At 36.3% G+C, this 24,276-nt stretch overlaps 2 protein-coding genes across 3 annotated transcripts in view; one reads left to right on the top strand and one right to left on the bottom strand.

Annotated features, from left to right (window-relative positions):
* The first annotated feature begins 454 nt into the window (after positions 1-454).
* On the top strand, positions 455-23,991 carry hmgxb3 (HMG box domain containing 3). The gene is made up of 21 exons (XM_079893498.1): positions 455-836; positions 2,162-2,288; positions 2,378-2,552; positions 3,919-4,389; positions 4,540-4,635; positions 5,652-5,783; positions 6,433-6,704; positions 7,393-7,496; positions 7,571-7,654; positions 7,757-7,848; positions 11,797-11,895; positions 11,995-12,141; positions 13,142-13,431; positions 13,520-13,647; positions 14,679-14,804; positions 14,895-15,079; positions 15,316-15,535; positions 17,770-17,903; positions 18,107-18,226; positions 18,302-18,511; positions 19,925-23,991. The coding sequence occupies exons 2-21, from the start codon at positions 2,164-2,166 to the stop codon at positions 20,417-20,419; spliced, it is 3,705 nt and encodes a 1,234-aa protein (XP_079749624.1). The 5' UTR covers positions 455-836; positions 2,162-2,163; the 3' UTR covers positions 20,420-23,991.
* The window catches only part of csf1ra (colony stimulating factor 1 receptor, a), a 29,634-nt gene continuing 26,939 nt past the window's right edge, over positions 21,582-24,276 (bottom strand). For both annotated transcript variants that reach the window (XM_079893503.1, XM_079893504.1), the window contains exon 22: positions 21,582-24,185. In XM_079893503.1, coding sequence (XP_079749629.1) covers positions 24,027-24,185 — 159 coding nt within the window. In that variant the 3' untranslated portion in view covers positions 21,582-24,026. The remainder of the gene's footprint in view (positions 24,186-24,276) is intronic.

The following is a 24,276-nucleotide window of genomic DNA, read 5'->3' as shown; positions in this document are numbered from 1 at the left end:
TATTCTTTTTCCTCATATCTTTCTGATTTACCCTTTTCTGTCGTTAGCAAATTGTTAACTATTTTTTCCCCTCTGTATTCTGTTGACAATGGGTATTGTTGTTCAGTTTCGTGTATTATATATCACCTCTGTATTTTTGCATTAATAAAAACGGCATGTTATGAAAAATTAACAATCGGTTTTCTGTTAATAAAGTATATAAACCTTCAAAAAACGTTGTCTCCTAGGAAACAGATATTTACCATAGATATTTGCCACTATATGGTTTCTACAAACATACAACAGAACAACTAAACAGTGCAATAAATATATAAATAAATAAATTAATTAATTAATTAATAATAAATATCTATTCAAATTTCTCAGCGTTATTAGAACGACGGTTGTCACGTGCTACCTGTTACTTTTCTAATCGCTGTTCATGATTGACCAATCACTGTCGTTCCTCTTTGCGGCATAATGCAGTTTTGTGTTATCATTCTATAGAGATTGTAGGGGCTGATTTCTATTTCGTCTTAGTTTTTACATATATGTACCAGACCTGAAATAGAGTAAAAATAAATATCGCTTAAACACAAGGGCAAAATAAAGCTCGTACTCTTTTCAGTTGGAAACGGAGTAGATCAAACTCTCATTGGGCCTCCAGTCGTTCATCTGATCTCTCCTCCGCCATTTTTACGGCACTATTCTGCAGGAAACACACCGCTAAAACACCGGCTCAGCTCTGAGCTCTCACACCCCACACACACACATGATCCAGATCCCCGATCCCGCGGCTTTACCGGTGTTATGCTGAGAGATTCGGCTGGATTTGGACCGATCCTGCGCTCATTCAGGTAAGGCTTCAATAAGACACGCGCTCATTGGCCGCAGACAGTCAGTATCAGCACTCAACAACAACCGACATCACACACACACACACGGTGACGGGAGGGAATAAAACACACTCTGACATGTCTGCATACACACTTTAGCCGTGGCTTTATGTAAATAAACTGCAGTTAAAATCATATATGCGTATATATTTTTATATGAAGCTGTTGAGCAGTGTCACGTGATGTTGTTCAAACGTTTTTGTTGTTTACCTGCTGCATCTGTTCCAGCTGTGTAACTAATGCTAACAAAACAGTGCATACAGGTACCATGTCTTGTATATGTACTATAGTAATAGTATAGTATTCTCTGAAGTCCGTTAGTATCATGTAAGGAATTTCAGGATACCTTTTAAAGAGCATGTAAACATGGATATTTCACCCCAAAATGAAATATAAAACTGAAGAAAATATATTTTGCAGAAAGAAAAATGCCAATGATTGTCTTTTTTTAATTAAAGATTTGTTTATTTATTTATAATCTGTCTATTTTGTCTATTTATAGGCATGGTGCAAACACATTTCCAACCAAAAAAGCAATTTGGCAATAAAATATTGATTCCTGAAGGCGGATAATGAAAAAAATCCTTACAGCTGAGTTCTGCTTGTGTTTTATTTATTATTAAAGTTCACTACACACCTTGAATTGCATAATTCATATTAATTACATTTGACTTATTTAAGTTGGAGATAAACACAAGAATAATAATATAAGAATAAAAATAAATAAATAAAACATAAATAGGGTATATCTGCATCTTGATAAGCAAATAACATACATGTTGTGCATTGTCAAATAATCAGTCGGTCAAAGGATAGATTTAAGGCTTTGCAGTAATTTACAGTCTTTATTGCGTTATTTCTTGTTGCTGTTAATGAAGGTAGTGACCTATTTTTATTTTAAAATAAAGTAAAAGAAGGTTTTTGTGATGCCCATTACATTTGCGGATAAAGAATTTTCCATATATATACTACATACATACCTTGTATATTATAATATACCACATTTTAAATTCAGCATCAATATCGTAGAAACATAACACATCTTTTCCCTGAGTTGCATTTAACAAAATAAAAGTCAAATCACACCAAAATATTAAAAACAATCATAAAATAAATGTAGTACTATGTTTTCAAGTCAAAAACCTTGCAATCACCAGTCGTACAGGATAAATCTTGTGAACAGTTTTAAATGATACCTCTCTAATTTTTTTGGTAATACAAAAAAACACTGTTAAAGGCTTGAATTGAAACATTTTGACATTTTTCTTTTCTTCTATTTCTCCTAGAGATGGAGGCCATTTATGGAGAGATGGAGGTGGAGAGCTGCTACACGCTTCTGGAGCTTCCTTCGCCCAAGAAGAAACGCAAGAGCAAAAGCAGCATGGAGAACTCCGACAAACCCAAGAAGCCCAGGTAGACCTTCATGGAGAAACCTGAAGGCGCGAGAAGCGTTAACATCTGTAGTTGTTTGAGCTGCACTAACAGCCTGTCTGCTGTCACAGGTCAGCGTACCTGCTCTACTACTTTGACGTGCATCAGAGCGTTCAGCAGGAGCATCCCGATCTGCCCCAGTCGGAGATCAACAAATGCATCAGCGACAGCTGGAAGAGGCTGAACGTGGCGGATCGAGGCTATTACCTGGAGAGAGCGCGCATGGAGAAAGACGGCGTCGACCCTGTAAGTCTGTCACTTTGAGAAGACCAATGTAAATGAATTTCAGCTAGGGTGGTGGGAGTTAACCGAATAGCTAAATATGGTTAATTCCATGACATTTATCTATACATTTTTCTAATCTGACATTAATTAGCAATCACCATCGCACACCTGCAGGTGATAGGCGTGTGGGGGAAAAAACAAATAAGTAAATCTAAAAAAACAAGGAACTCCCGCACACTATCAATACTTGCAAATGAGTATAAAAATTTTATTAGCAACGTTTCGATGCCTTCATCAGGCATCTAATCTAACATTAAAATCAGCATGAAACGGAAGTCTTTTCTTCTCTATTATGATGTATTAAAACTCGGTCAAGAATAAATGTCAGGCTTGATTTTGTCCGTGGGGAATTGATTGGATGGTTGTGGTTTGCTATTGGTGGATCTCATGTGAGTGACAGGTTGCCCCGCCCTCACACCAGTAAACACATCATCAGAGAAGAGATGAGCTGCAAGAGGAGGGGAAGATGCTTTGATTAAAGATTAGTTGGCGCATGAATTAAAAAATAATAATAATGTGCACTGCACAGATACATCATTTATAATAAATACTGCAGTCTTCCATAAAAAAATAAGAATGGTACATTTTGATTTCATGGTGATTTCAAAAGTGCTTCATTCTGTTAATTCTCCTGGTCATAAGAAGAAAATCCTATTTTGTTGTTGTTTTCACTAAAGTATTTATTGAAAATTGGGCCTATTTTTTAAATTAATTAGATTAGATTAAATGTAATTGTCGTTTAAACAATATGTGCGTGTATATAATTTTTAGATTTATAATACATTTTTAAGTTTGTGTGTATATATAATGTATATGGATATATGTATGTATACTGTATATATACATACAAATACACACAATTCAAATGTATTAAATTAACCTGAAAATTGTATATATATATATGAAGACTTCAGATGCAAAAGCCTCTAAGTGCCATCTGAAATTTTCTTCTAGAATGATCATTTTTATCATGCTTGTATGTTTATGTTCAGTTATTTCACTTTAATGGCAATGATAATTATCTATTAATTTTCATTAAAGTGAAATTACTGAACTTAAATATACGAGCTTGATAAAAATGATAATTTTAGAAGAACATCTCAGATGGCACTTAAAGGCTTTTGCATCTGAAGTCTTCATATATATATATATATATATATATATATATATATATATATATATATATATATATATATATAGTCTTTAGATTTATAATACATTTTTAAGTGTGTGTGTGATATTTAAAATATTAAAATGTATATAATTTATAAATAATATATTTTAATTGATAAAATTATGACCGTAAATTTTACGTCTCTTTTCACAGAGCAGCCAATCAGCAGCTGCGTCGTCTCAGGACGTCCCAGGTTTCCGCAAGATCCTCCCGAGGGCGAATTATGTGCTCCTGCCCAAGACTTCTGCGGGAGGAGAGCGGGCCGAGGGCGAGAGCGACATGGATGCCCTCACGGACGGGGCGGTGGATGGAGCCCCTCGGGCCCCCGCTCAGGAGCCTCTGGTGTCCCCCATGACTCTGGGCAGTGAGGTGGAGCTCTCGGAGCAGTGCATCGCCATCGAGGCGCTCAGTGAGGACACAACCGCGTCCCACAATCCCAGTGACAGACTGACGAGTCTTAGGCAGGACGGTCACAAAGCTGTTACTCTGCTGATGAAGAGGGAGGAGTCTCGAGTGTCTTATGGTGACGTTGGCGTAGCGATAGAGAATGGAATGGAGGGCGGGGCTTTGATGCCTCAGATCAAAGCAGATGCCACTCATCTAGTTGCCATAATACCCAATCAGGTGGGCTGTCAATCATCACTGCAACATTCACATTAAAACATAAAGCACATGAATGAAGGAGCCTTGATTAGCTAAACTAATGAATGCACAGCTTTAGTTTTTCACTTTTTCTAAATGATTAATATTTATTCTGTGCCATGTGTTTCTCAGAGCCTCGAGAATAAAGTGATCAGCGCGGCCAGCCCAATAATGATGTTTCCCTTAATGAGCGCTATGAAACCAGAACCCAAACCCTCCTTTAAACTGGTCAGTAAATCACCTGCAGAGATGTGATGTTTACATATTCATACAGATTTCCGTATTTTCCTACCCGAGAAGTAATAAAAGGGAAAAAATGGCTTTTTCAAATGTATTTAAAATGCATTTCTTTCATGCATGGATGGCTTGCTTCCGGTTTGTGTTTCCGGGGCTCGTGTAAATGCTTCTCCACACAAACTTCATCTCTGCCTCTGCTCTGAGTTTGAGTGGCTGATAATGTGTATTTGAGAATGAGATCATCATTCATAAATCTGTTGCTGACAAAAGAGAAGCTTTAAAATTCTCCCTGATGATTTTCTACAATATAAAGGCTGCATGGTTTAATATAGACAGACATAAATCTTAGTATGGTAATGTTATTGTTGTTCGGTAATTAAAATGATTATTATTATTAAATAAAAAAAAAATTGTTACAGTAATAGTATTAATACAATAGCAATATATTTCTTTTTTGATTTATTATTATTAACTACTATATTATATTGCAGTAATAATATTAATGCAATAGTAAAATATTTCTTTATGGATTTAATTTTGATAATTTAAATGATAAAACAAAAAAGAAGTAAATAATAATAATAATAATACTTTTTTTACAATCTGGCAGTAATCGTATTTGTCCAGTAGTAATATATTTCTTTATCAATTTAATTTGTATAATTTAAATTAATAAAGTAAAAACAAAAAATAATGATAATAATAATAATAAATAAATAAATAAACCATTATAATAATTAAAAAAATGCTAAAAAAATGTTGTTGTTGTGCATACACATTGAATGTGTTTTTCATTTATTGTTCTTAGCTGATCAGATTACTGCATCAGCAAAAACAATAAGTAATACAATATATATAAAACTCTTCCTCACAAGCATTATATTAATCCACTGCCTTTTAAACACGTTTCATATATAATAAACCCGCATTCCAGTTTTCTGTGCACAGTGCATGAAATGAAAAGGTCAGTTTATGTACTGTAACTCTCACATGTGTTCTGTTCTCAGCCCATCAAATACACACGGAGAGGACGGGGCAACTGCACCACACCCGGGTGTGTGTTTTCATACGTCACCCGTCACAAACCGCCCCAGTGCCCTGACTGTGGACAACACCTTGGGGGGAAGTGGGTCGCAGCAGTGAGTCCTCAAACCTGTGCTATGAGTCAAGCTTAGTCGTGGCCGATACTCATTCAAATACATTCATACAATAGATGATCAAAGCATACAGTTAAAAATCCTTAACATGTCTCTTATGCTCACTTAGGCTGCATTTATTACAGCAAAATGTGAATGTATGTATATATATAAATATTATTCCTGTGATCAAAGCTGAATTTTCAGCATCATTACTCCAGCTTCAGTGTCACATGATCCTTCAGAAATCATTCTAATATGATGATTTGCTGCTCAAACATTTTTAATGCATTCTTTCTGATAAAAGTATTAATTATTTGCCCCAAAATTTTGAATGGTAGTGTCTCACAGTTTCTACAAAAATATAAGGCAGCACAACTGTTTTCAACATTGATAATAATCATAAAAGTTTTATTGAGCATCAAATCATCATATTAGAATGATTTCTGAAGGATCATGTGACACTGAAGACTGGAGTAATGATGCTGAAAATTCAGCTTTGATCACAGGAATAAATTAAGTTTAGAACAGAAAACAGTTCTTTTAAACTTCCTGAACTAAAATATGTGGCTTTTGTGCTTAAATATTCATTTCTGATTATAATTTTAAAGATAGAGGAATTTAAAACAAGTTGTATTTCCCTGTTTTACAGGCTAAGAGAAGCTCAGTTAAAAAAGACCCGTCTTCAGCAAAACAGTGTGACGACTCCAAGCCTCCAGATCATGTGACAGACCCTGATGAGACCTCGTCCAAAGACACAGAACACACGAGCGCTTCCATTATTCGTCAGAGAAGCTCTTCAGATAAAGCTGAGGTCCGCAGGGTGAGCCGTAGAAAGAGAGAGCGGATGAATGCAGTGTCAGCTCCTCAAACACCTGATGGTGCTGGTGTCAACAGATCTGATGTTGAACACACTGCGGTCCTGTAAGAAACTCAATCACACACTTCTCACACTCTTACTGCAGAATACCTGGATGACCGGCTATACTGAACAAAATCGGCAGTTTACAACATTATTTATATACTTTTATATTTTGAATTTGTGTTTCTTTTTATATTTAGAATTTTCATTTGACTTCATTTTAGTAATTTTGTTGTACTTTTGTCATTTCTATTATTTTTTAAATTTTTTATTTTATTTAGCTTAAATTGATTGAAGGATTCAAATGATTTAAAAACTAAAACTGAAATGTGAAATGATTCATTTCATGATAATAATTTATTTTTATTTTTTTAAGTTTTTCATGTAATATTTATATTTTATTTTGTTTCTGCTTCACTGCATTGACCCGAAAACAATATTTAATAGTTTTTGTTTTCAGTTTAAATTTTGAGTGTGACATGAACTTTAGCATCTCTATTTCTTGACTCATTATTTAATCAATTTTAACACAAAAGAATTTGATTAAAAATACAAAATAACTGATAACTGGACACTTGCTATGAGATGATTTAACTACAGTGTAGCATATTACTGTATGAAATGTATATTATCGCATACTGTGTACTGTTTGCATACAATGTAAACTGCACAATATGCATGAAGTAATGCATGTTTCATCCTCATTCACTGCGACTCTCTAATGTGTGTGTTTGGTGTCGTGTGCTTCAGAGCATTGGGTGGTGGGCATATTCAGGTTGTCACGAGAGAGAAAAACATCAGTGTAGTTCAGAAACGCCGGATACGAGCTATTCTTCCAGCACCCGCCCACAACAGTGAGTCCGCCGTCATTATAATGAATCTGTAAATGAACTGCATCTGATGTTTACATGTAGCCTGTTTCTCATAGATGCGTCCGGCCAGTCCACAGTGGTGCAGTGGATCACGGTCCCCCCTGATAAAGTCAAAACTGACACGAATATCATCAGAGCTGGTGAGTCAAACACCAAGGAGTGATCTAATGATATTTCTGTTGGGTTGCATTCATCTTATCTTCATTGTTGACTCTATTAGTTGTGATATGTTGTGTTTGTAGTGAAACCGTCACCCAGTGAACACATGACCGGTCTGAAGCCCAGCACCCTCAAACAGCTGGGTCACATGATCACACCCAGTGCCTTAGAACAGGTGAGATTACTGTACCCAACACTCTGAGATGAGAACATTAATAATAATAGTAATAATAACTAACTATAGTGATGTTCATAATAATAATAATAATCTGAGAGAATAATAAAGTAATAAAAACAACAAGGAAAATAATAAAAATAACATTAATAATAAAATGAACAATACAAAATACAACTAAACTATACAAAATAATAATACAAATTTTAAGACATCATAAAGTAATAAGAACAAGAATAAATAATAACCTGAGAAAGAGAAAAATATTAACAATAATAACAACAGTAACAGTACAAAATAGTAATAATAATATAAACAATAAGAATAAAAATAATCTGAGAGAAGAAAAAAAATTATAGTAATATTAATAATAATGATTAATTATTAGTTGTTATTATTATAATTACAATAATACATAATACAATACAAAGTAATAATAATGCAAATATTCTGAAAGAATAAAGTAATAAAAACAATAACAAGAAAAACAAGGATAAATAATAATCTGAGACAGAAAAATATGAACAATAATAATAACAGTAACATTAAAAATAATAATAATGATATGAGTGAATAATAATGATAATAAAATGACAAAAATAAAATAACCTGTAAGAAAACAAAAAAACAACAATTGATTGATTGATTGATTGATTGATTGATTGATGCCTTTATTCATCCCCACTGGGGAAATTCGGATGTCCAGCAGCATATAGTGTGTGTTATCTATTCACAGTATAGCAATAATCCCTAAAAAACACAGATGGTGATATTATATAAAAATTAAAATAACGGTCACTGAACAAGCTACTATCAATAGTATGAATGTCCACATTCAAACATGTCCATTATACAGTCTTATGGCAGCTGGAACGAATGACCTCCTGAACCTCTCAGTCCTACAGCTCATGGAAAGGAGTTGGCTACTGCGGCTGCTTTGCTGAGCAACCACAGTGTCATGCAGTGGGTGGTTCTTGTTCCTAATGATGGATTTAATCATGGCCATCATTCTATCCGTTAACAAGTCACCTACTGATTCGACCCTCCTTCCCAGCACAGACACACACTTCTTGACCAGTTTGTCAAGTCTGTCCCCCTCCCTGGCTGTCATACATCCGCCCCAACACACCGCTGCAAAGAAAACAGCACTGGCCACAACCGACTGATAAAACAAGTACAGCATCTCATTGCAGACTTGGAATGATTTTAGTTTCCTGAGAAAATAAAGTCTGCTCTGACCTTTCCTGTATGCTGCATTTACGTGTATTGACCAGTCCAGTTTTTGGTCCAGGTGTACTCCCAGATATTTATACGTCTGGACCACCTCAATGTCTTCCCCCTCAATTACCACAGGTAAATGAAGATGCGCCTTACACCTTCCAAAGTCCACTATCATCTCCTTGGTTTTGGTGGTGTTTAAAATGAGACCGTTGTGTCTGCTCCACATCACAAACTCTGAGATGACCCTCCTATACTCCTCCTCATCTCCTCCCCTCACACAAGCTGCCACCACAGTATCATCAGAGTATTTTTGTATATGGCACGATGGTGTTCTGTATGAGAAATCTGACGTGTATAGAGTGAAGAGGAAAGGAGATAATACAGTTCCTTGTGGTGCTCCAATACTTGTTTCCACAATGTCTGAGACCGTGTTCCCCAGTCTGACGTACTGTGGCCGCTCTGTCAAGTAACTGTTGATCCATTCGATGAGACCAGTCTCCATGTTCATATTCTCGAGTTTGCCCGGACGTATTCTTCTAAGCTCCGCCCTCACCTCCTCCATGCTAAAATATCCATTGTTGGGAACCTCGGAGGTGGAGCAGCCGTCATGTGGAGCAGAGGAGGCAGAAGCGACAGAGGTGGAGCAGCCGTCGTGTGGAGTAGAGGAGGAGGCAGCAGAGGTGGAGCAGCCGTCGTGTGGAGTAGAGGAGGCAGAAGCACCAAAGTTGGAGCAGCCGTCGTGTGGAGCAGAGGAGGCAGGAGCACCAAAGTTGGAGCAGCCGTCGTGTGAAGCAGAGAAGGAGGCAGCAGAGGTGGAGCAGCCGTCATGTGGAGCAGAGGTGGCTGAAGCACCAAAGTTGGAGCAGCCGTCGTGTGGAGCAAAGGAGGCAGGAGCACCAAAGTTGGAGCAGCCGTCGTGTGGAGCAAAGGAGGCAGGAGCACCAAAGTTGGAGCAGCCGTCGTGTGGAGCAGAGAAGGAGGCAGCAGAGGTGGAGCAGCTGTCGTGTGGAGCAGAGGAGGCAGAAGCGGCAGAAGTGGAGCAGCCGTCGTGTGGAGCAGAGAAGGAGGGAGCAAAGGTGGAGCAGCCGTCGTGTGGAGTAGAGGAGGCAGAAGCACCAAAGTTGGAGCAGCCGTCGTGTGGAGCAGAGGAGGCAGAGGTGGAGCAGCCGTTGTGTAGAGCAGAGGAGGCAGAAGCACCAAAGGAGGCAGCAAAGTTGGAGCAGCCGTCGTGTGGAGCAGAGAAGGCAGAAGCGGCAGAGGTGGAGCAGCCGTCGTGTGGAGCAAAAGAGGCAGAGGTGGAACAGCCGTTGTGTAGAGCAGAGGAGGCAGAAGCACCAAAGGAGGCAGCAAAGTTGGAGCAGCCGTTGTGTAGAGCAGAGGAGGCAGAAGCACCAAAGGAGGCAGCAAAGTTGGAGCAGCCGTCGTGTGGAGCAGAGAAGGCAGAAGCGGCAGAGGTGGAGCAGCCGTCGTGTGGAGCAGAGAAGGCAGAAGCGGCAGAGGTGGAGCAGCCGTCGTGTGGAGCAGAGGAGGCAAAAGCGGCAGAGGTGGAGCAGCCGTCGTGTAGAGCAGAGAAGGAGGCAGCAGAGGTGGAGCAGCCGTCGTGTGAAATAAAGGGGGCCGAGTTGGAGCAGCCGTCGTGTGGAGCAGAGGAGGAGGCACAGACCAGAGCAAACCTGTTATAAAAGTGGTTGAACTCGTTCGCCAATGAGACATCCCCTTGGATCACCCTTCCGTTCTCCTTATAGCCAGTAATCACTTTCATTCCCTTCCACACTTCTCTTGTGCTGTTATGCTGCAGTTTTTTGCATCTTTTTTAGCTTGTCTTATGGCCTTCTTCAAATCACGTTGTGCAGCTCTGATTTTTTCCCTGTCCCCTGCTTTAAAAGCCTCCCTCTTCTGATTCAAAAAGTGCTTTATTCTGCTCGTAATCCAGGGCTTATTATTTGGAAAACATCGAACTTCTCTAACCGGAGCCACCACATCCTTGCAAAAGTTAATGTAATCAGTCACACATTCAACTGCCGCATCAATGTCATTTTCTGACCTATGTGTATCCATTAATATGTTCCAGTCAGTAGCCTGGAAGCAGTCCCTCAGAACTTCGCTGGTCTCTGGGGTCCACCTCCTGTAAGATCTGGTGGTTACAGGCAGTCTCATTACACAAGGTCTGTATGACGACCTGAGGTGGATCATGTTGTGATCTGACTTACCAAGCGGTGGCAGGGCACATACACTATAAGCATTTTCCACATTAATGTAGCAGAGATCCAGAATACTGTTATGTCTCGTGTGACAGTTGACATACTGTGTAAAGCCGCCCATAAGTGAGCTAATGTCACCCTGATTGTAATCTCCCGAGATGGCGATCATCGCATCTGAGTGTTGTGACTCAGACAATAATAATAATAATCTGAGATAATACTTTAATCTAGAATAATAAAAATAGCAATAATAATATTCAATAATAAACAACAACAATGATAATAAAAACAACAATAATAATAGTAAAATACAGAGAATAATAAAGTAATAAAAACAACAAGAAGAATAAAAAAATAATAAAATAGCAAAGTAATAATAATAGTAACCATACAAAATAATAATTAAAATATTCTAAGATAATAATAATAATAAAAACAACTACAACATAAAGAATAATAATAATAATAATAATCTGAAATTGGTGTGTGTTATAGAATGTAAATGTGTTTACGGGTGTGATTGTAGAAGCCGCTGACGGTCAGCAGTAACCAGTACATCATCACAGACAACGGTGTGAAGATCCTCTCCATGGTGCCCTTCAAGAAGAGCGCCGGATCCTCCCTAGTTAGTGTTGGAGAACACACACTCTTCTGTGATGTCCTATGATAACTGTGATCATCAGATTGTGGACTAGTGCTGAGTGTGTGTGTGTGTGTACTTCAGGCTCTGGGTTTGTCTACAGCGAGAGGTCGAGGTCATTGTAAGAATCCGGCGTGTGATTACGTCTATAAAAACAGACACAAACCTCAACACTGTCCGACCTGTGGCTGCGAGCTCGCCAACAAACACGTCAAGAAAAACAAACTCACGGTTCGTTTCAGCACACCGTATCTATCTACTAGAACCAGTCGCTTTATTAAACTTATCAGTTAAGTATCATTAATTAATGCATTGTTTGCAGTAAGAGTTTGTAAATGTTTCTTTCATCTCAAGAAGTGAATTTTTTTTAGTTTAGCCCTGGTTTCAGCTCCACTCTTGGTGGACTGTTGGAGTTTGGCATTGTGAATGTACAGTCAAACACACATGTATTCAGACACATTTCTCACATTATCACAGTTTATTCACTATAGTTTAGAAAATGCTAATAAAATATGACAAGAACTCAGAGTTATCAAATCTGTTGATATTAGACTGTCTCACACATGAATTATGCTGAATATCTGTCAGCTGTTAAATTTAACTACACAATAGGCTTTATGCCCAGCTCCACTACTTCCTGAACTTCAGCCAGCTCCTTTGTTTCCTGTCTGCCATTATTGGACAAACTGATTAATCCAGGTGTGCCTGACCTCAGTAACAATAATCAGACACACCTGGATTAATCAGTTTGTCCAATAATGGCAGACAGGAAACAAAGGAGCTGGCTGAAGTTCAGGAAGTAGTGGAGCTGGGCATAAAGCCTATTAGATAATACCAATTTAGCTCAACCAATCACCAAGCAATGCTTCATTTTGTTCAGTCTTTAGCAATTAAAGAAAAAACACTTCAGCAAAACATGGTCAGGTCAAAAGTGTCTGAATCATTTTAGTCCCAAATTTGAATAAATTTGACTGATAGTCAGACTAGTCACTGTATGAAGAATTTTTGGGTATAATATTTCACAGTTTACTTTATTTTGCTCTCCTCACTTACATAAATGAACTATAGCATCCTGCACCCACTAGTAAAAAAATACCAAAAATGATATCTGGTGTCTGAATAGTTTTTGGTTTGACTGTATGTCTGCATAATACAGCGCAACTAAAATGGTGTTTTCCCTGATGAGTCCCACACTAATGAGTGTGTGTGTGTGTGTGTGTGTGTGGTCCAGCCGTGCGCTGAGGATGTGTCCAGTTCTGCGCTTCTGTTGGACTGGTCTCAGGCTCTGAGCGGGTCTCAGAAAGAGCATCAGCGTCACTCCACCGTCAGCCTCCTGCGCTCGTGTCTGCAGTTCCCGGAGAGCGAGAGTGAACTGCAGGACGTGTTCAGACTCATTCACGAGCTCAACAGCCTAGAGGAAGAGAAACACACGCAGGAGAGCAGCGGCTGGCCCAGCTTCTACGAGTCTGCGGCCACACACTGCAGTCTGTGTCAGTGCGCACTGTTCAGAGGAGACCCGAGGTGAGAGGAGCCGCATGGGGGTGTGCTGGAGGATTCGGGGGTCTCGCTGGGAGATTCTCATGTTGTGTTGTTGTTTTGTGTTGTTTAGTTCAGTCGCAGGTTTGGAGGATTGCTGGCTGTTGACGGATCGTGTGATTCGTCCCGTCACTGTGCAGCTGAAGGTCTGTACCAATCTCCAGTGTCTGGCGATACACAGTTTCACAGATCTACATCCAGGTAAACACACACACACGCGCTGGCAAACTCTTACTGCAACAAGAAAGAATTTTCTTATTTAAATATACTTAAAGTAAATATTCTTTTAAAACTGTTACTTTGCCATGTAAGTAGTTTGTCATGTTCAAAATGCTTTTGTCAGACCAGACTCTTTTATGTCTTTTACTCTTTCATTTTCATTTTAATGTATTAAAATAACTATAGCTGAAATAAAAATGAATCAAAACTATATATAGACATATATATATATATATATATATATATATATATATATATATATATATATATATATATATATATATATATATATATATATATAGTTACACAAACAAAAAATTACTAAAACTTTAACTAGAATTAAAATGAAAACGAAAATATGAAAATAAAAACTAATTCAAAATAAAATAAAAATCTAGAAAAACGATATAGACAATTAAAAAATATAATAAAAATGACAGAAAACAAACCAAAATTAACAAACCTTTAACTAAAAATGAATAGTTATTTTTCTAAAAATATATGTATATATAGTTTAATTAATGTCTAATAAAAATGACAAAACACAGCAAAATGACCAAAACTAATTCAAATTAAGATGAAAAATATAATAACTATATAGACAATTAGAAATAATAATAAAAATAACAGAAACACAAAATTGCTAAAACTTGAACTAAAATTAAAAATAAAATAAAAACTAATTCAGAATAAAATAAAAATTGATAAATCTATATAGACATTTAAATAAACAAAAATTAATGACTTAAATAAAATAAAAACTAATTAAATAACTAAAACAAAAAAACAACATATTTTAAAAACCTAAACCTAATACAAACGCACTACAAAAATGACTAAAAGTTTAACTTAAATTAAAAAGAAAACAGGAAACATGAAAATAAAAACTCTTTCAAAATAAAAACTATAATGTTATCTGAATGATACTAAAATAACACTGATGTAGCGTCTCTCGTAACTCTGACAATGCCACATGTATTACTGCAGGTTCTGTGTGTTTGTGTGTTTCTCAGGTGTGTTTAATGTTGGCAATAAACTGCTGGTGACGCTGGATTTGTTCTTTAAGATGAGACATCAGATCAGACTGGGAGACGAGCCTGCACATGCTGCTCTCAGTTTAATCAAACACTCACTAACAGGTGCTTCATCATCATCATCATCATCATCTTCATCTCTCACACACTGCACGTGTGCGTGAAGTTTACCGTGCCTGTTTGTGTCTCGTGCAGACGCTGTGTTGAGCTCGGAGCAGGAGTCACATGTTCAGGATCTGTTCTGCAGCGGTTACTGGGCGTTTGAGTGTCTGACGGTTCGAGACTACAACGACATGATCTGTGGTGTGTGTGGCATCGCACCCAAACTGGAGATCGCGCAACGCAACTCCAACAACACTTTACTGCTCAAAAACGTGGAGGTGACGCCAATGAAGTAACATTTAAAAACTCAAAATGAAAATTAATCATAAATATGTTTATGTTGAAGCACTAAAATTACTCAAACTAAAATAAATATAAATTAAAGCTGAATAGAAATATTAAAAAACAAACTAATAAGCATATAAAATGACGACAATTAAAATATGAAAAAAGAATAAATTCTGTGATAGTGTAAAACTCTCAGTAAATGAACACTGTGTCACGGGTGTTGTAGTTCACGTGGCCTGATTTCCAGGCACCGGATGAGGTGCACGTCGATGAGTTTTGGCTGACGATGGAGAACGAGGCGCTGGAGCAGGCGGTGTTTCCCTCCAGTGTTCCTCTCACACGCTTCGACGCCTCCATCATCGCCCCGTTCATCCCTCCGCTCATGAGGAACACGGTCGCCGTCAACACGGAGAAGGACAAGATCACCTCTGACACTCAACACAGAGGTACAGACACACGTGTTCAATCCTCTGGTGCTGCTCGTGTTTAAAAAAAAGTATTTAAAAGAAACGAATGTACTATATTTTAGTTTGATGGGTTTTTTTTTATATTGTATGGTACTAAAGTATATTTATGCAATAGTTACAATCCATTTATTCACTTTTTGAGCGTAGACCTGAAAATTTATTTTTCAACTTAAACTGTCATAAATCTTGAATGCTTTGGAGCGCAGACTTAAAGGAGAACTCCGGTCAATTTTAACATTGAGCTCATTTTTTTGTACATTTGGAGTGCTGTCAATACAGAGAACAACGACAAAAATCGGTGTTGCCTACACCGTGCTATCCTCTTTTTAAAATCTGCACCCTGTTGACTTCAATGGGGCAATATTTAAACCTGCTTTTAGCCTCTTAACATCCTTGATGTGTCATTACAAGTGCCCAGCCATGTGAGTGATTCCTTCAGAGTGAACACGGGTGAATCTGACTGCAGTAGATGTGAAAGATATGAATAAAAATTATGTTTATTCAGCCAGCGCACATACCTGTATTTACATCCTGTTTTCAGTCGAAGTCCATAGTAATCGATTGTCGAGTTCACGCACATGATCATAGGTACTAAACCAATGCGCGTGAACTCGACAATCGATTACTATGGACTTTGACCGAAAACAGGATGTAAATACAGGTATGAGCGCTGGCTGAAATAACATCACTTTTATTCATATCTTTCACATCTACTGCAGTCAGATTCACCCGTGTTCACTCTGAAGGAATCACTCACATGGCTGTGCACTTGTAATGACACATCAAGGATGTTAAGAGGCTAAAAGCAGGTTTAAAACTTGCCCCATTGAAGTCAACATGGTGCAAATTTTAAAAAGAGGATAACACGGTGTAGGCAACACCGATTTCTGTCGTTGTTCTCTGTATTGACAGCACTCCAAATTTACAAAAAAATGAGCTCAATGTTAAAATTGACCGGAGTTCTCCTTTAAAGGGTTAGTTCACCCAAAAATGAAAATTCTGTCATTAATTACTCGCTCTCATGTCGTTCCAAACTCGTCAGACCTTCGTTCATTCTTTTGGATGAAATCTGAGAATTTTCAGTCAATTTTTAGGAGCAACGGTTTAACCTCAATTTTATGAAGTGCTTTGTTTGCACAAAAAAACATAATTTACCTCTATATAGGTTAAACCACTGGAGTCACGTGGATTACTTTAATGATGTCTTTCCTATTGTTCTGAACCTTGAATGTGTAAATTGCGTTGCTCCCAATGGAGGGACTGAAAGCTCTCGGATTTCATCAAAAATCTCTTCATTTGTGTTCTGAAGATGAACGAAAGTCTTACGGGTTTGGAACGACATGAGGGTGAGTAAATAATGACAAAATGTTCATTTCTGGGTGAACTAATAACCCTTTAGGTTTTTTTTTTTTTTTTTAATCAGACACTTTTATTTAGTGTCTAAATAAAGATTTTATTTAATCTTTTATACACAGATTATTGCTAAAGTGAAAAAAGTAATAAAAAAAAAAAAAGTGAACGTAAAAAGTTATAGAATTTTACGTTTATTGTAAAATTTTACATTTTAATATGAAATATATATTTTCTAAAACTGCGATAAAATCAAAGTCATAAATCTAAACAAGTTGTTTCCCAAATTTGAGCTTGATATCCTTTTAGATTTTGTTTGGGCGCAGTACCAAATGTGTCCACTAGGTGAAAACGTTTCCCATTCATTTCCAATGTGATGTGACTGTTATTTCAGAACCATTTAACATTTTCAAATCATGTCTATGATTTATTTATATTTTTTTTGTTCACATAACAAGTTTACCAAGTTTCGTACCATTTAGATAAAGTAAAAAAAAAAAAAAAAAATTTGGTCCAGAATGACTGAAGAGCACAAGAAGGGTGAAGTGTCTTGCTTTATAGTTCAATCGACTTTTGCAACATCGACAGTTATTGAACTCAATCAACATGAATCAACTGACTCGAGCTGAATGATGACTATTGTCTTCTGTAGTCTCTTATTCAATGAAGTTTGCATCATTCATTTGGCTATTTTCCTGTTTATTTCTGTGAAGCTGATTTGAAAAAAATCTAATATTGTATAAAGCGCTATAAAAATAAAGGCGAAAGGTGAAGTTTCTGATTCCTGAAAGCTGTGACCTGAAAGCTTACAGCTTGATTTAAGCATCATTCTGTGTGTGTGTGTGTGTGTGTGTGTGTTTCAGGGGACCCGTCAGTCCTGGTGCGTCTGATCCACGAGGGTCTTCTGATTCCCGATCGGATGGATCTGCACAGTGAAGAGGAGCTCAGGGACGTGCTGGAGAAATGTGGGATTCCTCCTGCAGAAGACAGTGCAAAAGTACACGGCAAAACACGTCTAGATGGGAATATTTCATAAACTTCTATTGCTTATATACTGAGCTAGTTATAAAAACTTAAGCGTAACGGAAAACTTTCTGCATTTTTACAATAAAAAAATAAATAAAGAACTTTATTTCATAGTGACAACTGAAAGAAGCATGTAAAACATGTAGAGAATGGGCTTCTGGTTTGGTTTGACAGGACGAGCTGCTGGAGTCGGTGTCTTTGCTGTATTCACAAACACAAAACGGACTCTGGACGGGACGTCAGCCACAAGCGCTCATGACGGCTGGCAAGATCAGTAAAGTCTGTCCTCATCAGGTACACAGGACTCACTCTTATAACCGTTTGTGATGATGCTGAGTTCATATGAGCTGATGTCTGGTCTCTGGTCAGGTGGTTTGCGGCTCCAAGTATATTGTGCGTAGAGAGAGCGCTCGAGATCACCTGGACCTGCTGCTGTCCTCACGCTTCTGGCCGCCGGTGTACGTCACAGACTGTGCCCAGAAGGTGGCGCTCTGCACTGACGTGTTATACCCTGAACTGGCCTCACAGATGTGGGAGAAGAATCAGGGATGTTTTTCTGATCCCACTACAACACCACAGGTGAAAGATTTAATGGAATAGATCACGCAAAATATATATATATATATATATATATATATATATATATATATATGCATATATAATAATAATATATAATAATGCATTACGTATATATATATATATATATATATATATATATATATATATTATTTATATTTTAATTACAGTATATATATATATATATATATATATATATATATATATATGCATATATAATAATAATATATAATAATGCATTACGATAATATATATATATATATACTGTATATATATATATATATGTATATATATATATAATCATAATGCATTATTATTTTTATATAATTATTATTAAAAACATATTTATTTTTATTATTATAATTGATTTATCATCATGTCATTCTGCTGTGATTTCTTCAATGAAACAAAAAAAAGCAAAAAAAAGAAATTAAAATTGTAAAATAATTGTTAAGCATTTATTTCAAAGGTTTAGGAAGAAATAAATTATATATCCATCCTTATTTATTCATTAAAAAAAAAACTAAATTTTTTAAGAAATTCTACACAATTTTATTTCATCTTACAGTGACAACTCTAAGGACATTAAAATACCAAAAATTACATTGATTAATTATTTATATATTTAAACATAAATATAACAATAATTATTATGATTATTATCATCAATATAATTGTGTAATTTGATAATATGATCATAATGCATTATTATTTTTTACATAATTATTAAAAACATTTATTTTTATTATTATAATTTATTTATTCTTATGTCATTCTGCTGTGATTTCTTCAATGAAAAAAAAAAAGCAAAAAAAAAAAAAAAAAAAAAAAAATGCTTAAAAATTATTTTACAAAGGTTTAGGTATTAATAGAGTAGTCAACATATGAAGTATTAAAAAACTTTCATCAAAGTTATACATGAATTTTGAACAATATGGTACCCGTTCTTGTCTTAGGACAACCTGAACTTTTTTGATCCACTTCAAATGTTGACTACTGTATGTATATTATATTATATTATATTATATTATATTATATTATATTATATTATATTATATTATATTATAATAATATATAATATATTAATTCCTAAACCCTCATATATTTATTTATTTCAAACGTTTAGGAATATATATATATATATATATATATATATATATATATATATATATATATATATATACTGACAATTCCAAGAAGGACATTAAATGATCAGAAATTAGTTCATTTATTTCCAAAAAGCTGCTGTTTTGTGTATATGAGCTGATAATGTAAATGAAAATATTCCTTTAAAAAAGGTGTTATTGAGTTGTATACGTAATTTATATTTTCCTTGCAGTGAACTTGTACAAAGATTTCAAAACAACTGATTGTCTGTTGAACATGTCAATCTCACAGCTGTCTTCTCTTTCTCAGTACGTGTCCTGCTCGGAGCTTCAGGATCAACCGTACAGTTTAGATCTCACAGCAACTGAATCAAACCCTCATCTGCACCCGCTCACCAAATCCTCGTCTCGCTGGATAGTGCGACCCGACAGACCCGACGCCCCCCACGACGCCCAGCACGCCATGAGCCTCTGCAAAGAGCTCGAGCCTTACGCCGGCCTCGTCTCCGAGATGTGGGACCAGTCCGAGGGGGAAACCAGCAACAACGACCGGCGTAAGGCTCTAGTGTTCGAGAACGCAGCGTATTACTACCTCTACAACAGATTACTGGACTTCCTGAGCAGCAGAGACATCGTGAACCAGCAGATCTCAGAGGTGTTGAGCGCGTGCCAGCCGGGAGAGGTGGTGATGATCCGGGACGCCCTCTACAGGCTCGGGGTGGCACAGATCAACACTGACCCAGAGGAAGAAGAACTGGACAAACACTCAGATGGACTTGTGTTCGAAGAGGTGATGCTCGACTGAATCAGGGACGGGTTACTCGACAAACACAAGCCGGAAATGTGCCTGGAAAATGACTTCAGGTTTTATTTAAGAGATGGTGTGGAGAGAAACTGAAACTGGGAGGAATAATTCATGCGGAAATAAACTCTGTCGTTATTTATTCACCTGCATGTTGTTGGTGTTTAATCTGGAAATGTGGAGCACACAATGATTTTTAAAGCAGCTCTTTTTCATACAACAATGATTTCAGAAGAACATGAATACAGCACACATTTAGAGTTATGATACTAGATACTAATCTTAAAGGGACAGTTCACCCAAAAATTTAAATTCTGTTGTTTCAGTTGTTTCAAACCTGTATGAGTTTATTTATTTTTCCATACTATGGAAGTCAGTGGGGTGAGTAAATGACAGATTTGGGTGAACTATCCCTTTAAGATTTACATATTTAAATTACATATACAATTTCAATCCGTTTGGATATCAGTGTTAACATATACAGTTAATTAGTTTAACTAATAAAATGTGATGCATTTTATCATTCATTAATGAATGAAACTGAATTTCTGTAAGTGAATGTGATTTAAATACACAATAACCATATTAGAATTTATATATCATCATATTTATATTATGAAGATGCATATTTATATATTTATTACAATATTTACAGTTTGTTTCTATCTGGAATTTGAACAAATTAAATATTGCTCATTCCACAGCTAGCCGTATTTTACTTTATACTTTTTAACTGAATAAATTATTTTCGCAATCAGCAGATTTATGCTGATAAATGCGTTTTGCGAATATGATAATTGAAATAAAAATCAAATAGTTGCAATTAGTTAATAATAAACTACCATGACCGTTTCATTTATGTATGATTGAGAAATATGCATTACATTAAGTTTATTAGTTTATTAAAACGGTGAAATCCAAATGGATGGATATTTTATATGCAATTAAAATACATCTTAAATTTACACCTACATATATCATTTTTTGAGTGTATGTTGCTTCTTAGAGCTTTAAAGCCCGTATAAATCACCACTCACTTTCATTGTGTGGAAAAGAGCAGCGTGAACATGTACTTTTGTGTAAAAAAACACAAGTTTGGAAGGACATGAGGGCGAGTAAATGATGCCGGCAGTTTCATTTTCCTTGAAAAATCCCAGCGTGTGTCTGAATCCTGATCTTCTGACACGTTAATGATTGTAAATAAGAAGAAATCAGAAAAGCGAAACCCACTACAGGTGGAAAACCGACAGTATTTATTTTCATTGCATATTTTGACAGCTTTTTTCATGCATAGAAAGACTCTTTGACAAGTTGAAGTATTTATTCGGAGTGCATTTTAATCTGTCATAACAGAACCGGACTCAGATATTGAAGTTTGTGTTTGACTTGATCACTGGAGCAGCGGCTGGCATTGAGTGACCTCACACTTGCTCTCAATAAACTGTATTTTCACTGATGAAAACAAGATCACCTGACATTTTCCTGCTTTATTAGTAGCTTTCAGTAGCGAAACAAAAATACACAGATCTGTAGAGATCCAAAGTGCAGAATTCATTAATGAGAGCATCAAGGGAACTATTAATATACTTCTAGATAATATACATGTAGATAAACACTGAGAAAAGACATCATTCTGATTGAGAAATCTCAACTATAAATGTAAAAAAAATGATATAATATAAACATAAACATATGGCAGTTTGTGCTTTGAGAAAGAAAACATCAAGTTAATCATATTTTTCTAAGCAACCTAAAGTTACTCTGGCAGTGCGTGTCTGATGCTACGATGCTAATATATGCTCTGAGAACCATTGCAAACGTTAAACTACAGAACAAAACCACAGATTTTTCACTACTCACAATGTTTGACCAAAGTAAGAAAGTTTGAACACAAAATGTGACATTCAGCTTAAAACATTTCCACCATATAAATGTATTTCCTTCACACCAAATAATCAAAGAGGAGTTTACACTGGGAATTTTTTTTTTCTTTGTTTTTCATTACAAATATCTCATTTTTAAGTAATTTTGCTTCACAGGTAAATTGATCTTGATTTATGATATTAAGTCTTGCTTTCTGAAAAAATATCAACATCAAAATGAAGTGAGTTTATGCTTATAAATATTAGTAAATATCTTCCATTTGGGTCAGAAAAATAAACTTAATTCAAAGTGAAAAGATTATTTTTCTGAACCAACTGACAGATTTTTCGGAAACACTTTACAATAAAGTCTCATTCTTAACACTAGTTAATGCATTAATAACATCAACTAACAATGAACAATAGATTTTTATAGCATTTACTAAAAATGTTCATGCAAGTTCACAGTGTATTAATAATAATACAACTTTTGATCTTTAAAATATAGTAGTAAATGTTGAGATGAACTAAGAAAGATTAAAATGTTGTAGAAGTATTGTTCATTCTTGTGTTACTTAACTAATGTTAAGAAATGAAACCTTATTGTAAAGTGTTACCGATATTTTTTAAGCAAAACTTTTCTTCTCAAGTAAACGCATCTTGATTTAAGAATATTTGTACTTGTAAACAAGTCAAAAATACTGAGGAAAATCATTTTTGCAGTGTAAATGTGCAGATTAACATGAAATGAAACTTGTCTACCTTTCATTCTACGTTCCAGGAAAAAGCAAATGGTTAGTTTTTCTTCCTGAAATGGTTTCTGTGGGGTCGGTCAGTCGTTGTTTTCCTTGCTATTTTTAAAGCTTTTTAAGGTTGTCACTTAATGAGAATGCATTTAACCTTTGACCCGCAGCTATCTGAAGAAACAAGACGACATTATTGCGCCAACAGTGTCAATATTTCCCCCGTTGGAGACGTGAATCTGTCCTCCAAACCCGCGCTGACCTCGCGCTATCACTCCAAACCCCCGTAATCACTGCGGGAAGCAATAAAACTGTTTTCCTACAAGGATTGAGTAACTAGAGCAGATGAATGATTTCATATCTGACCTTTGACCTCCACTGATTGACGTCCTGCATGAAACCCGTGCTGACATTAGGAGAGGTACGAGTGATGCAGATGCACATCATGTTTGTTTGTTTGTTTTTCAGAGATTGCAAAAGTATAAAGTGGAAGTGAAACATGCAGCGTTTGCAAATGCAATGCGTGTTAAACGCTGAACACGATGCTTTCCAACCCTGGCAACCGAGAAGTTCAAGTAACGACAAAAAGACACACGTTTACCAAAAGAGGCACGTCCGAGGTTTGGAGTTTTCCACTCAAGCACTTGGCAGAGAAGTGAAACCGGTTCACTCTTAATCTTAGCAGACAAAGTGTACTAGATTTCATCGAAGCAGCAACGAAATCAGAGCGTGTAAAATCACACCGGACTGTGTTTGAGAACCATGAACGCTTGTTTTTGACACAGAATATAAAAAAATAAAAAGGTAATTGTGACTTTTTAGATCACAATTCTGACTTTTTCTCCCTCATAAACTTGGAATTGCGAGAGAAAAAGTCAGAATTGTGTGATCTAAACCCACAAGTAACTCGCAAAAAGTCACAATTACCTTTTATTTGTATTATTCTGTGACGGAAACCAGCTTCCACAGATCAGATGAATGAATAATGCGTACATGTGGGTGTCCTCAGCAGAACTGGTAGTTGTTGGCATTCATAAGTGGCTGATCTTCTTCTTCCGGGTCACATGATGTCTCGTTTGACTCCTCTTCATGCTTCACAGGGTCACATGACTCTGGCTCTTGGTCACTGTGCTCTTCTGACTGCACATTTCGGTACTCTGTCTCCTGTGAAGGATTATGGAAATAATCACAGATTGTGACTGGTTCATTACTCACAAACACTGGAAATAGCATGCTATTTTAACTGCAGTGTGGA

Source organism: Squalius cephalus (genome assembly GCF_949319135.1).
Source record: "Squalius cephalus genome assembly, chromosome: 14".
NCBI lineage: Eukaryota > Metazoa > Chordata > Actinopteri > Cypriniformes > Leuciscidae > Squalius > Squalius cephalus.
Note: the sequence above shows the minus strand (reverse complement) of the source record. Positions and strands in the feature narration are given on the sequence as shown.